The following is a 14470-nucleotide window of genomic DNA, read 5'->3' on the forward strand; positions in this document are numbered from 1 at the left end:
TACAGTAAAGGGAGAGTAACGTTTCTCAGGCCTGAGCTGTGCCCTTTCAGATGCTCCATTACAGCGAGTCCTTTTGTTCCCGCACCACAAAAGGCTCACTTTGATCTTTTTTATATTAAGTATTTCCAGGCTTGTATCGCAGGCGGAAAGAGGAAGAAAATTAGTAGCATGTGGTCAGAGCGGGTCAGACTAGAACTTTATGATCCCAAGCAGTTGGTAAATACCCCATAAATTGTTAGTCATGTGGGGCGCTTTTTTTTTTTCTTCTTCAATTTATTTGAAGAAAAGCTAAATAGAACACTCTCTTAGCACAAGCCCAAATAAAACTCGCATTGACTCGTCCGAATGCTGAGCTGGTTACTAACGGCTTTACAGCAGGACTCCTGGTCACACACCGCCGTGACGTCCCTTTGATTTCTCAGCTTTTATGATATGTGAAATGTTTTGCTTCCTTTGTTTCCGTCAGTCTGGCTTGGATAAATACCCAGCGCTTTCTAAAATTCACATATTTCGGTGCATTTGAAGGGAGGGTAGTGTTTGCCTAAGGTGTTGGCCTTCCTGTTAAACGTAGTGGGTAAAATGAGGACTTCATGAATGAGGTGTTTTGATTTGTTTTCTTTAATCAGCCTAACCCTTCAACTGATGAAGTGAGTGTTTGTAACTGTAGAATAAGTAAGCACGGAATTCACAGCTTGGCGTTGTACTTCAGAATGGTTTCGTATTATCCACTGTGTTCAGAATGTACTGGTTCACATTGTTTGATTGAGTTACAGTGCTAATGTAATTTTGTTAATAAAGTAGTTTTGTAACTTACATGATATTTAAATCTTTGTCCTGTGAAAAACATTTTGTGGAAAGTCTCAAATGTAGAGCTTTAGGGTCTGCAAAGCTTTATATTGCAAACTTTATATCTCCACTCCATTTTCTGGAAAGTTCCTGGTATGGGCTATAAACGCTCAACATGTCTTATCAGGAATAAAGCGGACTGCATATGAGGGACTATTGTGTTGGACTTGCGTGCTTTTCGCCTCTAAAAGTGTGTTAGATTTTCACTTGAAAAGAGAAGCCCTCGGGCGCAGTTGGATTCAAAATATTGACTTGTAGAGACACGATATTTTGTTGTCGCCTGGAACCAGTTGCTTTGAGCTATACTGCCTGTGCTTTTGTTGTCTTGCACGGTTTTGTGCAGTAGCTTAATCTTTTTATTTTTCCGTTGCCATTCAGCGTTTCCCTGTGTTGACAGTTTAATGGTTTGTGCTCTGAGATGTGAGCAGATCGCTGTGGTGTTTAGATCAGGGGCAGGTGCTGGGGAGATGGGGGCGTGTAGGTGAAGGTGTGCAGCCCTTCTGTGGCACTCCTGGATGGTGCACAGCTGGCCAGAGCAGTCCTGCCTCAGCTTTGGCAATGTCTGGTTTCTTCTTATGGTTCAGAACAAAATTGAAAACTCGACCTTTGAAATTTGCCAGAAAAAAAGGTCAAAGTTTATAGATTTAAGCTGCTTATTTGTAGGTGAAACGCAGAACTCTGAGCTTAAAGAGATGGTTGTACGTAAAGCAGAATGATTTGGAAATACTTTTTGCTTTCATCTTTTTCGCACGCTTGCTTGCAAAAACAAAACGCCACCCTGCTTTTTAAAAAAAGGGGGCCCCGCGACGGCGGTTTTCTAATCACTTGGGGAGTCGTGAGTGACGGCTCTTTAATCAATGTCCTCATAAAAGGAAATACGGCAGAGACGGCCCCCTTTTCCTCCGGGGGCGGAACGGGGGCGCCCGGTGTTTGGGGTGGGGAATTGGGGTTGGGGGGGGGGGGGGCGGGGGTTATTAATGGGTCGACTGGTTAGCCGAGGGTAAGGAGGACAATTAGCTTTATCCGGGGCCATATGCTGCCCAATTGGGGCTCAGACAGGGGACAAAGCCCAGGCCGCTGCGACGGGCTAACCTGGGATCACCATGGGAGCCGTGCCACCGGGGTCATGCGCAGCTTAAGCCGGTGTGAGCGTGCGAGCCCAGGAGAGCGTCACGCAGCGGCGCGGTGCGGGCTCAGCCGGCTGCGTACACACTGCCCCCGCCATTCATGCTGCACAGGGAGGCCTGTGTTCATTTCCAAAGCACATCAAAGGAGCCGGGAGGGGGAGCAGGTGCAGGGCAGGCTAGGTACATGTACATCTGTGTGTGTGTGTGTGTGTGCGTGCGCATGCGCGGGTGTGGGTGTGCATGAGAGTGTGTGTATGCGAGTGTGTGTGTGTGTGCGCATGCGTGTGCATGAGTGTGTGTGTGTGCGTGTGTGTGTGTGTGTGCGTTTGTGCGCATGTGTGTGTGCGTGCGTGTGCACGAGAGTGCGTGTGTGTGAGTGTGTCTGTGTGTGTGTGTGTGTGTGTGTGTGTCTGTATATCTGTCTGTGTGTATGAGTGCTTGCGAGCATGTGAGTGTGTGTGTATGACTGTTTGCATGTGCCTACTTGTGCGTGTGTGTGGAAGCATGCATATGTGTGCGTGTGTGAAGCAGCTTATCCCGAATTGGGTCATCTAATTAAATGAACAACTTAGTACAACAATATTGAAAATGTTTACTGTAATTACCATGTGTTTTTAGTTCCTCAGACACAGTAATAAGTCCTGGCCCTTGCTTTATTAATTGAAACAAAAACAGGCCTACATATTAGAGATGTTTTTCCTCATGAAACAAAAAAAACATGGATGGAAGTGTGTACGTTTTGGTTCTCAGATTAATGAAACTGAGATGGGTTTTGATCTCGGCGTAATGTTTGGGTTTTATTTATAAAGCTGATTTCAATAGACACCTCACTGAGGAAATTTACATTTGTTTTGTTTCTGCTCCGCTAAAAAGGTACACGGCGTCCAACTTTAATGATGCAGTGTTTGCAGACGCGAAGATGTAGCGGGGTCATTAAAACGGTAATTGGTATCGCAGGTGATCGGATGACAGGGGGGATCTGGTTGTAATTTGCGCCGTGTTTCTGATCGTAAACGGGGGGTGGGGGGGGGGGGGGGGGGTGGACTCGCCCTCACTGGTGCTGGGGAAACCATCCTGCCTCCATCTGGAGGGAATGAAGTCAGAGAGACCACATGGCTGGTGTTTTTGCCACAGAGGGCCTTTGATCCTCCGGTTTCGCCTGGCACTGGTGCAGCTGCATAACATCCCTCTTCCATTTCTGTTTAGCTCAAGTTTAAAAGGTACCAAAACAAAGGAGGAAACGGAACAGACGGATCCTTTCATGCTGGCCTCAGCAGTCTGCCGACATGTTGAGCGCGGAGGCTATGAGATATCGGCATTTTGCGATGAAGCTATCGTGAGGGGGGAAAAGGGAAAAATCTTAGACCGTTCAAACAGCTTTTTGTACATCATCCAGATCATTAAGGCTGTCTGCTGTTTGTCTTACAGTGGTGAAAGCAGCGAGGGCTATGATTATTGTTGTGTTGTTTGGGTGTTTACTTGAAAATACGTATTCTGAGACTTTGAGTTCAAGGCAATCTGTTTAGCCCAAAGTTTGGGCCACGTTTGTGCCTTTCTCACATGATGTAGAAAGCCCCCTGTCTGCTGCTGTGCCCCCTCTCTGTGAGTGTGCCCTTCTCAGCTCTTACAGCGACGGGTTAACTCATCTTTCAGGATGTGCTGTAACCAATCAGCTAATGATATGAGGATCAGGTCACATGATTCCTGGGCTCCCGGTTCTTGTGAAACCTGTGCTGTATATGGTTTGCCTTAAACTATATATCTGTGAAAGAGAGGAGGAGCTCAGATTTTCTTAACTTTGTTTATGAATCATCCTCGTAGCAAGTGTCTGTCCATTGCAAGTGTAAGAATGACCATTTATAGTACAGAGAATACAGACCTCATGTAGGAAATTAAAGCAGCGCAGTCTCTGTTTGCCTGCCGACTCTGGAGCGGCGGGGAGATGTTGGCGAGGGGCGCGGGAGGATGAAGGCAGGGATCTCTCTTCATAAACGGCCCTGAGTCGGGATTAGGAGGATCATTGATCTCCAGCCCAGTGATTACAGTCTCAAACTGTGCGTCAAATTGCCGCATTCTCTTCCTCTGTAAAAATAGCTCCACTTTCAAAAGCTTGCTTCCTCTGCACATGAATTCATCGACTTGCGCCGATAAATATTGTCTTAGTGACCGAAACGAATCACCTTGTCGGGTCTGTTATGCTAGGCTCGTATTCAGCAGAATGCTGTAAGCCAGCGAGAATTAAATGCAACATATATCAGATGTGTTGGAGGAGCCACAGTTGGCAACTATGCTGTGAAATCTGGTAGACATGTCTGCATCCTAATGGTGTTCTTTATGGTGTTTTGGCAGGTTTATGCACCATCTCCAAATTCGGACGACTACAACAGAGACTCTCCCACGTACCCATCTTCCAAGCCTCCAGGCACGATGTTTGCAAGCCCTTTTTTCGGTGAGTGAAACTACTTCTTGTTGCCACACTTCGTGCACCATGAGATGACGGCGTTGGTAATTCTTCCTTCTGTTGACTGTTCCTGAACAACAAAAAGTGCTGCTGTTTACTCTTCATTTGGTGCCAGTAAGTGTTTGCCCTCTGGTCTCGCTGACCCCGGACCGTTCTCTCTTCACATCTCTATGTTAGACTTGTGAACATTGAACACTTGTGGAAGAAACTCCCTAGGCAAACGTGAACTCCATTTACTGTGGCTTTCTACTTTTCCTAGTTTCGTAAAAAAGTTAACAGTAAACAACTTGTTAAGTTGAACCAAAAACATGGCATGTCTTACTTATTTGTGTTTTTTTTGTAGAGAGAATGTTCGTCTGTGTTTGTCTGTCTGTGCCTGTCTATGTGTGTTTGTGTCTGTGTGTGTGTATGCCTGTGTGTGTGTGTGTGTGTGTGTGTGTGTGTGTGTGTGTGTGCGTGTGTGTGTGTGTGTGTGTGTGTGTGTGTGTCTGTTTTTCTGAGTGAGAGAGAGAGAGAGTACATGTGGTGGTAGCGCTTGCACATTTTTTCTGGTTAAGCTGGTTTAGAGACACAGAGCTCCCGAGCCAGGACACTCCAGCTGTTTGGAGCCTGCACAGAATTACAGTCCTTCCGCTGAGTGTGAATTGGTCCGATGATCTCAGGGTTAATCTCACTTGAGGGGACTTTAGCGTCCTCTCAGCTGCAGTCGGGAAATTTCCCATCCTATTCTGGCCTCCGCAAAGAGATAAAATCTGGCCTGGATGCAGGGTCCTCCACCCTCCTGATTAGAGCAAGCTGCGGGCTGTGTGTGTTGTCCAAGCACCTTGTTCCATGTGAAAAAGCAGTTTCATCACTGTCGAGTACAATTGCACATGACAGACGACATCGCCAGATGCTTCCTTTTTAACCGAGTAAACTTTCTCTGTTGTTTTTAGACATTTCATTTTAAATGTCAAACTGGGAGGTAGCAGTCTGGATTTAAAGCCCGCTGAATTAAAGACGTCATGTACCTCTGGATGAGTTGAGGATTGCGTGATTGAAGTTGCCCTGTTTTCTGACCTGCTTTTTTTCTGGCTTGTTTAGATGGGACCCACAATTCTTCCGACCCCTGGAACTCCTCCAATGGGATCAGCCAGCCCGGCTACGGGGGAATGCTGGGAGGATCGTCATCTCACATGTCACAGTCAGGAAACTACGGCAACCTGCACTCGCACGACCGCCTGGTAGGGACGCGCCGTGTGCGCTTCGCAGTGCTAACGTTGCGTCATACGCTGGGAACGTGTTTGTCATTAGCGCTTGACTGGACAGCAGTCAGGCTTGGTGTCACAGTTGCCTGAGGGTGCCAGATGGGCTAGATGCTTGAATTTGGTCCCCTTCATTTCCTCCTTGCTTGTATAGAGTGGTCTCTAGGCAAGGATGGCCAGATTTACTGGCAAACACACAAGGTCATCATTTCTCTACTCTCTACTTGCCCTTTTTTGTTGGTTTATACAGCTGTTGCTGTGCTCTTGCTCTCATATGGCTGAGAGCTGAATGCAAAGGCTTTACAATTTGCTTGAAATTAATTTTGTTGTACAGGTAACCTTGTACTGGATAGCACAAAACACAGTGCTTTAGATATGTATTGCAGGCTCCCCTCCCCTGAGGGGGGCTTTTTCCCTTGGCCTCACAGGGTCACAGCTCAACTGATGTATTTTATGCAGTTATGATCTGTGTCAATGCTGCCGCATCCCCCCCATACACACACACACACACACACACACACACACACACACTCCCCACCCCTCCCACCTGCCTTGCTCTTTCCTGGTGTCAGTCATCAGGCTTTTCTCTCCTGGTATCAGTGCTGTTCATCAGACTGCTACTTCCTGGTAGCAGTGCTCCTCTTTTTGTGGGCCTGCTTGCTGGTTACGGTCAGCATGCTTTAGGCTGTCCTCAGGGTCCAAAGAGGCCACAGCTATGCTAGTGATCCCTCCCTCTGGACAGAGGGGCAGCACTGTGGTGTAGTGGTTAAAGAGCAGGGTTTGGAACCCAAGGGTTCCATTCAGTTCCTAGGTGGGTCACTACAGTTGTACCCATCGGCAGGGTACTTAACCCAGATTGTCTCAGTAAATATCCAGCTGTATAAATGAATAATGTGAAAATTGTAAGCTGTGTGCATCCCTCTGGGGTAAGAGCTTCTACTAAGCAAATGTGATGTTGTATTCTGCACACAAACCCAGCTGACTCTTCATCTAAATATTGTACATGTCAGTGCTGCTACCCCCTGCAGTGTCCACTGCTCCAACACCACGGCTTAATTCTGCCTTTATCTTCACAAATAGGTCATCCCATATCTCACTGTCTGTTTTCTGTTCCTTTGCTTACATAGAAAATGTTTCGTTTACCAAACCCGTATATTCTAATGATCTATAATTAGAACATATCTGTAAATATCAGCTGTCCATTTTGTGTCTTTCATTGATGTTGTTACATTCATGTGTGTGAGAGTATACACACACAGCGTGTGTATGCATGTCCTCTAATATTGTTTTGCTGTCTTCCTGCCTTTGTCCAGAGTTACCCTCCGCACTCGGTCTCCCCGACAGACATCAACGCCAGTCTTCCTCCCATGTCCAGCTTCCATCGCAGCAACACCAGCAGCTCGCCCTTCGTCACAGCGTCACACACCCCGCCCGTCAACACCGCAGAGAGCATCATGGGTAAGGCGCTGCTTCCGCGGCTCGCGTGTGTCTCCGGAACTAACGCTGAGGCAGCAGGTCTCTGTCCGTGCGTCTGTCCGCTAACAGCTGCAGGATATGACTTCCAGTCTCCTTTTCTTTATTTGTATCTTATCTGTAGCTGACTGGCACTTTTCGGTGTCTTTGGTTCAGGAGCAGGGAACCGGGGCAATGCCACTGGAAGCTCGCAAACTGGAGATGCACTTGGGAAGGCCCTGGCTTCTGTGAGTACCCTCTGTCTTCTGGTCGATATGTTGCTCTCAGGGTTCCCTCTTCATTCATAAAAGGAGCGCTGTACTTTGCTCATATCGGAGCGGGCGCAGGCAGAGGGGGCTTAGCTGTTGAGGCGAACCGGACAGAACTGTAGCTGTAGTGCGGAGGAGACTCGGTCACACAGGAAGGAGTTCCATGCAGAGAGGAAGTGGGGGTGTCGCCAGCGAGCTCCATCAGGCAGAGGTGGGTGGGCACCGGTTACTAGGACAACGGGAGCTTTGTCATCCCGCGGCAGTTGCTTGGCAGGAGCAGCAGAATCGTTCCGTGAGCCACCTCTCGCTCAAGCTGACAGGGAACGCACACCCACTGCTGAACAGCGTGCTGCGATGTTGGCCATCACACAACACAGCCACTCTGAGGAGCTTTTAAACAAACTCCGTCACATACAGCAGACAGTCACCCAGGAACAGAAACGGCGTCTTAAACTGTCATTCTGTCATTTTGGCATATTACTGCGCATAGTCATTTCAGAATCACTCAAGGATGTACCCATTTAGAATGGACCAGCCTTAAACTGCTCTCAGACTTTTAAAATGTGTGTTTAGAGTGATGCATGTTCATCTCTCTTCATCCTTTTTTATGAAAACAGCTGCACCCGCCCCCCCCCCCCTCCAAAAACAGCCATTTCGGCAGCCTTTAGTGGTGGGCATTCTCTGTAACCTGATAGCACATTCTGGAATAATGTCCCACCCCCAACTTGAAATGAAATGACCTTTGTTGTTGTGATGGGTATTAACTACTGTAGTGAATAATGCCGAGTGATTAAATAAGGCCAGAGGATATGTTTGCAAATGTTTTTTGGGCCTAAGCCTGGATAATTGTGCTCCTAATCTCAGAGTATACAAGAAAGGGAACTGTACATAAAAACATTCGCAAAGCCTATGGATTATGCATTAGTTTGGATAATCAACTAAGTCTAGATGGAAAGAAAAGAGAATCTGGGTATTTGTGCCATTTTTGCTGAATATTTGCCAGACAATAACCCCTTAAGTCTGCGCCCACGGAGGGCTCTTGGAAGAGAGTGAAAAAAGGTGAAAACATCTGGTATCTTTCAGGGTCTGATTTCAGATCTCGGCGCACTTTTGTGTTGGGCTTGCAGCCGATTGAACGGCAGAGTGTTTAACTATCACCGTTTTAGTTACACCAGCGCTCCTCCTGATTGAGTTTCTTTTTCATTTCCTCCCTGCCTCTCTGAACCCAGCACACGGCCCCCATATAAATTCAGTTTAGGGGAGAGAAAAAAAGGTTAATGGCTTTCTTTTTAACACAATGGAGATGGGAGGTAGGGAGAAAAAATCAAATAAGGAACACGGGGGAAGTTGACTACACACAAGCGCACACGCTAAAAAGAAAGAGGGGGGGCAATGATAATCACAAATTAAGTCTTTTTGTATTCCCAGACTCAATTCTATTAGCATGACAAAGCTGCTGTGAAATGGACACGGTTGGGTTGGGGGGCAGACGAGGGGGGTGGGGGGGGGGGGTGAGGAGGGTGAGGCCGGGGGTGGTGGGAGGCAGGGGGGCTCGGAGAGGGGGGCTGGGGAGGATTTGGGAGCGCTGCAGTTGAGCTCTGCGGGCCGTCCATTGTGCGGCCTTTGTCCGCCGCCCTTTTCAGCTCGGCCCCGCTCATCGGCCCCCCTGCTGCACAGGGGGGGGGTGTCTGATGAGGGGCGGGGCCCGGCCTGTTGTTGTAAAACGAGTCGCACCGCGGTTTGGGCGCAGGACGAGTTCCCAGGGACGTTAAGTGTGGCCAGTTTGATCTCGCGGGGGTCAGGAAAAGCGACCATTGACCACATTTTTAACAAAAGCATCACCCACAGTTGTTTGGAGTTGGAGCATGCTGAGTCCTGTTGAGCATTATTGCCCTGCTTCTAATGAATTTGGGAGCTGTGTGGTCGTGGTCACAGCTGATGGTCATCTGTTTACACCAGGAGGGCTTAAAAGATACTTGCTTAAGGTATTGTGTAATAAACGTCACTCCAAAATCTGGTTTAAGTATGGGGAATGAGAGCCCCTAATGAAGAAAACAAGTTCGTTAAATATTTTTGGTTTGACTGAAGTGGATAAAGACCCCCTGCCCCAAGGCCTTGCAATCATCAAGCTCTTCACAGGATTTTGAAAGCTGATTGATTCACAACATTGTGCCATTTAGGCCTGAATAAGGAGATTACAAATAACTACCTTTTGCTGTGTTTTAGATTTTCTCTTTCAGTCGCGTTCTGTTTGACTGCGCCTTATTTCATAGCATTCGCTGGCGTTTTCGCAGTGAAAAACTGCTGTAGATTTGCCATTTATCCCAGAGCTAATTAGTGGGATTGAAGACTTAAAACCCCTCCTGTCTGCTAGATGTTTTCCATTAGGTGGCAAAATATCCTCTTATCAAATGAGGAAACGGGGAATCCTGTTGTGTAATCAATCTCGCATTTAAACAGTCTCAGCCCCTGTGGGACACTCTTAACCGCGTTACCTGCAGCCTTTAAAGAGACAGCATCTCTCAGGTGCAGCGCGCGTCTCAACTGCAACACCCAGAAACAAACAGCATGTCCGGCGCAGCGGAGAGGTCTGACCCCCTCCCCTCGGTGAGCCGTGATAGGTCACCCGTCTCGCGCGGGCCGCCATTACCGCGCAAAACGTCCTGCACGGCGAACGGGCCGGGATCAAATGACTGCCTGCTTTTTATTAGGTCCCATCAATAACCCGATTATGCGCCCGCTCGGCGAGAAGTTCTCTCGCGGGGAGAGAGGCTGCTCCAGCGGGGGAGACGTGGCGGGTGGCGGGTGGCGGCTTCCGGAACGTTCCATCCACCTCTCCGGCCTCTTTCCCGTGAACTGTGCTGCGAGGTTTTTTTAAAAAAGGATATTAGTAAGGTTTAATGGAGGTCTGAGTCTGAATGTATTTTTCCGGTAATGTTTCACTTTGTTTTCTCACCATTTTTGCTGCAGGAATAGAAAGCATAATGTATTGTCTCTCTCGTCGTGTCAGGAAAAATGACTTCTTTTGGGGTGGTAGCGTGTGGTGGCCGGGACGGTGCTGTGTGATTTGCAGGGCTGGGGAAAAAAATGTCACGAAAAAGAGAGGGTAGGAGGAAATAGATGTTTTGTGCGGGTGTCACAGCGAGCGCCGTTTTGGGGCCAGCGTCTGAGGCGCGGGGCCCGCGTCGTTAAAGGCCCATATGTATGCCGGGAGCGTCTTTACGGGCTCCCCGGTAGTAAAATAAGCAGAATTGATGAGCCAATTTTGGCTGCGAGCGGACGGGGGGGGGGGGGGGTTGTGGTAAAGGGAGCTATGAAAAGTGGAGAGAAATGACAGCTTCTGCTTTTTAAGAGCTGCGCACGCTGTGTTACTGACAGGTGGCTCTCTCTCTCTCTCTCTCCTCTCTTTTCAGATTTATTCACCTGACCACACCAGCAGTAGTTTTCCATCCAATCCCTCGACGCCTGTAGGATCTCCGTCGTCCCTCACGGGCGCAGCTGGCACGGCGGGGACAGCAGGTACGGTGGCCAGCCCCGTCACGCCCCTCCCCTCCCCTCCCCCCTTAGAAGGGCGTGTTTTGGGCCAGCTTGCAGGCCGGTCCCAGATCGGCAGGGTACAAATGAGGCCAGGGACCCCTCTGTGCCTCAGGAAACATTCTCACTAGGAATGGGAGCCCTGATTCATTGGGTATTTATTTATTATATGACCCCCCAAGATTACATATTCAGATTATGGAACACTGCTTATTTCCCCCTGAATACACCGTATGTAACTCCAGTCTTGTCTTTTCTAGAAATGCCTCACTACAAAGAGAGCACTCACTCTCACGCTCAGGCAGGGGAATTAATCATATCAGTGAATTGCATGATCTTATGCAGGGTTCTTAGGCTCCTCCTCATGAATATTGACGACCTCATTTTTTTCCTTAAAAAATTTGATAATTAAGCATTTCAAAAATGATCCAAGCGATTGATTAATGATGTCATGGACGAATAGTCAAATAGCCAAATATTTTGTCTCCGCCCCTGTTAGTACCCATAATGACGCTTGGTTCCACGGGACGCACCCAGCCCCCCCCAGATAACACCTCGACCCCCCTGAGGTGGCCTCTGAGCCTGACCGGTTGAACACATCAGTGGTAGTGATTTCACGGATGACGAAGTAAGGTGATGGTGGCAGTGGAAGGTGACCATGGTGTTGAAGCCCCGAGCATGGCGTGTTAGTCAGCTAGGTCCTGCTGGGGGCAGCTGTCCCTCCCTGTCCCCCCCCCCCCCCCCCCCCCCCCCCGTCCTCAGCTGTCACCCCGTCCTGCAGACAGCTGTTCCCCTCAGCGGAGCCTCATTGATTTCCCTGTGCTGGAGGGGGCTGGGATTACGCCACGCTGCTGCAACTGTATCCCTCTCTGTTTTACGATGGGACCCCTTGGGTCCCCGTGGTCCCGCTGGCGTCACCTGTGGGCGTGGCAGACCAGAGGTGACATCACGCAGCGCTGCGCAGTTGTGCGCAGCTTCTCAGCTCGCTCCCGGACTCCTGCAGGAGGGTCTGTGTGAAATCAGTGTCGTTTCACTGCGCTCTGAAGCAAACTGGACAAATTGTCCTTACCTTTATTTTTTTGCTACCTGCAAGCATAAATCCTTCCGTTAAATTGAGTGCTTTGTTTTTTGTATTAGGATCGGCAGTCCTCATGGTTTCTTTATCATCATTATTGTTAATGTCATTATCGTTATATTATCTAATCTAATATTAACTAATTTAATGGATGAGTGTGTATTGATGGACAGGCGCTCAGCACATTACCAGCTGCGATTTTGCCACGGATGCCGTAATTAAATTAGAATCTGCCCTGGCTGGGCTGTGTAATGGAGATGTGAATGGGCTCCTTGTGTCGGTCAGCAGTCTCTGTGCGGGGGGGGGGGGGAAGAGAAGAGCGCAGAAAGCCCCTGACCTGTTAATGAAGCTGACCTCACGGCTTCACGCTCGCACTGTTATTGTTATGGCTGGACGGCGCTTTGGAGAGAGGTGTGTGTGTTGGGGGGGGGGGGGGGGGGGAGACGCAGGGAAGGTGTGAATGAACGCAGTGTCTGGCTGCAGCGGTGTGCGCGCAGGGCTGGGGGTGGGGGGTCGGGGTGGGGGTCCACCCGGGCGAAGCGGGGGCGTCTGTTACAGCCGGAGATGGAGGAGAGGAGCGTATGGCCAGATCCAGCCATGGTGCGCTGGGCGAGATTGTGACCGATCGCTGGCCTGCTCGACCCAAACAATAACACGGGAGCACGGTCAAATACTCAAACCCACACACTCAATGTGCGCACACACACACACACGCACACACAAGCATGCCCATATACATGCATGCTTACACACAATCGCATGCACAGTTGTACCCGCATGCAAAAACACACATACACACACTCATGTACACAGATGTACCCACACACACTCAAACACACATGCATGAACACACCCCAATACACACACACACGCACCTATGAAGAGCGGTGAGGGGAGGAGAGGTGGGAGTGAGGTGGCTATGCCTGGCCGTGCTCACATGAGGCCGTAATGAGCAGGCCGGTGCGATGCGGAACGGCTTGAAAGGTTTGGGAGAGGCCTGCTCTGGCCCCGGCCCTGACACCCGCGCCGCACTCAGTGTGCCCTGCCCTTCGTGAGAAAGCACCACCCTTTCTTCTCCCCATCAGTTCCTCTTTTGAAAAGTGCACATCCAGTCTGAAAGGAATATACATTTTTCCCCGGAGAACAAACGCAGCCCTCCCTGCAGGCCGCAACTTTGATGTCTCAGCGTTGTCATAACAACCCTTTGTTCATTTAACTGCACTATAAAAAAGGATTTAATTCTTTGTATTCTTCTAATATATATTATATATGTGTATGTTCCTTCTACTCTTTCTAATGCACGTACAGGTATAGCTCTACTTACTGTGTATGCAAAGTGGTTTAGATGCAGGCCACACCGTCACCTTGTTATCAGAAATTTTGTCAAGCATGAATTTTGTCTGGTTAAGCATGAAGTACACATTTCATTTGCGAAGGAATATTGAACATACATGAATTAGTAGCCACATTAGTACCAGTAATATTTCACTCAGTGTTGTAACTGCCACTCCCTTAGCTCCAGTTGTTAATGTTGCTAGCATGCTGCACCAAAATCTTCACCTTTTCAGCTTGATGTCAAAGAAGGACCTCTCATGATAGCATTAGAAGGCCATTTGTGGTTAATTAATCACTGTTATTGGTGCAAAGTGAGACAGATTTAATAGGCTTTTTCCAAGGGCAAAATCACATCCCTCATCACTGGCTGGCTGTTGATAACAAACATTACTTTAACAAAAGCACATGCTTTAGCACTTTTTAATTGCACAGTATTTCTGATTTTGAAAAACAAACCTTTTAACATTCAAAATAGAATTGCTTGCTCTGTATTAAAACAAACTATCAGGGTTGTTTTTCCTGTCCTCTGGTCTATTCATTTTTTTTTTTGGAAGAAAATTTTAATAAGAGCAGAGCTATATTTAGAGGGTCGTAAATAATTTGGCATGATTTTCAGATTAACCTCAAATACATCCATCTGTTCATTAGGATTAGTTCCTTAATTCAGGCATAATTACTCTCTCCCACTGCTAGTGCAATTAAAAAGAATCCCCATTTCAAGTGGGTAGCAGGAACCCGGCTAATTTTTCAAACTGCCCGGTAAGGCTACAGGTATTAAAGTTCCATTTCCATTCACACAGGGGAAAAGCTGGTACAGCACAGAGCACCATCTCATTTCCTGTCCTGGAGTAACTTTTAATAGCTTGTTAATTAGTCTTGCTTTCTTTTATGGGCTTTTTTTTTTGTTAAATGAAAGCCCCTCAGATGTGGATTGAGCATACACTTGTGAAAACGAATAGCTGGAAAGACCTTAACCAAACAGCGGTGGAAATAAAGAGGATGTTTAATCCTGCTGTTTGTCAGTAACAAGCCGAAGTTATCGCTGGGGCCCCTCTCGGCAGAGGGGATCTGTCCAAGGGAGGCCGAGGACAGGAAGGAGGACGTACTAACAGTTTTGACAAACAAAC

General features: G+C 48.1%; 1 protein-coding gene across 6 annotated transcripts in view; it reads left to right on the plus strand.

Moving 5' to 3' along the window:
- The window catches only part of tcf12 (transcription factor 12), a 99226-nt gene that overhangs the window by 74171 nt on the left and 10585 nt on the right, over positions 1-14470 (plus strand). For all 6 annotated transcript variants that reach the window (XM_036543539.1, XM_036543541.1, XM_036543543.1 and 3 more), the window contains 5 exons: positions 4323-4422; positions 5518-5657; positions 6992-7136; positions 7308-7378; positions 10813-10918. In XM_036543539.1, the coding sequence (XP_036399432.1) occupies positions 4323-4422; positions 5518-5657; positions 6992-7136; positions 7308-7378; positions 10813-10918 (562 nt within the window). The remainder of the gene's footprint in view (positions 1-4322; positions 4423-5517; positions 5658-6991; positions 7137-7307; positions 7379-10812; positions 10919-14470) is intronic.

The sequence above is a fragment of the Megalops cyprinoides genome, chromosome 13 (assembly GCF_013368585.1).
Source record: "Megalops cyprinoides isolate fMegCyp1 chromosome 13, fMegCyp1.pri, whole genome shotgun sequence".
NCBI classification, from domain to species: domain Eukaryota; kingdom Metazoa; phylum Chordata; class Actinopteri; order Elopiformes; family Megalopidae; genus Megalops; species Megalops cyprinoides.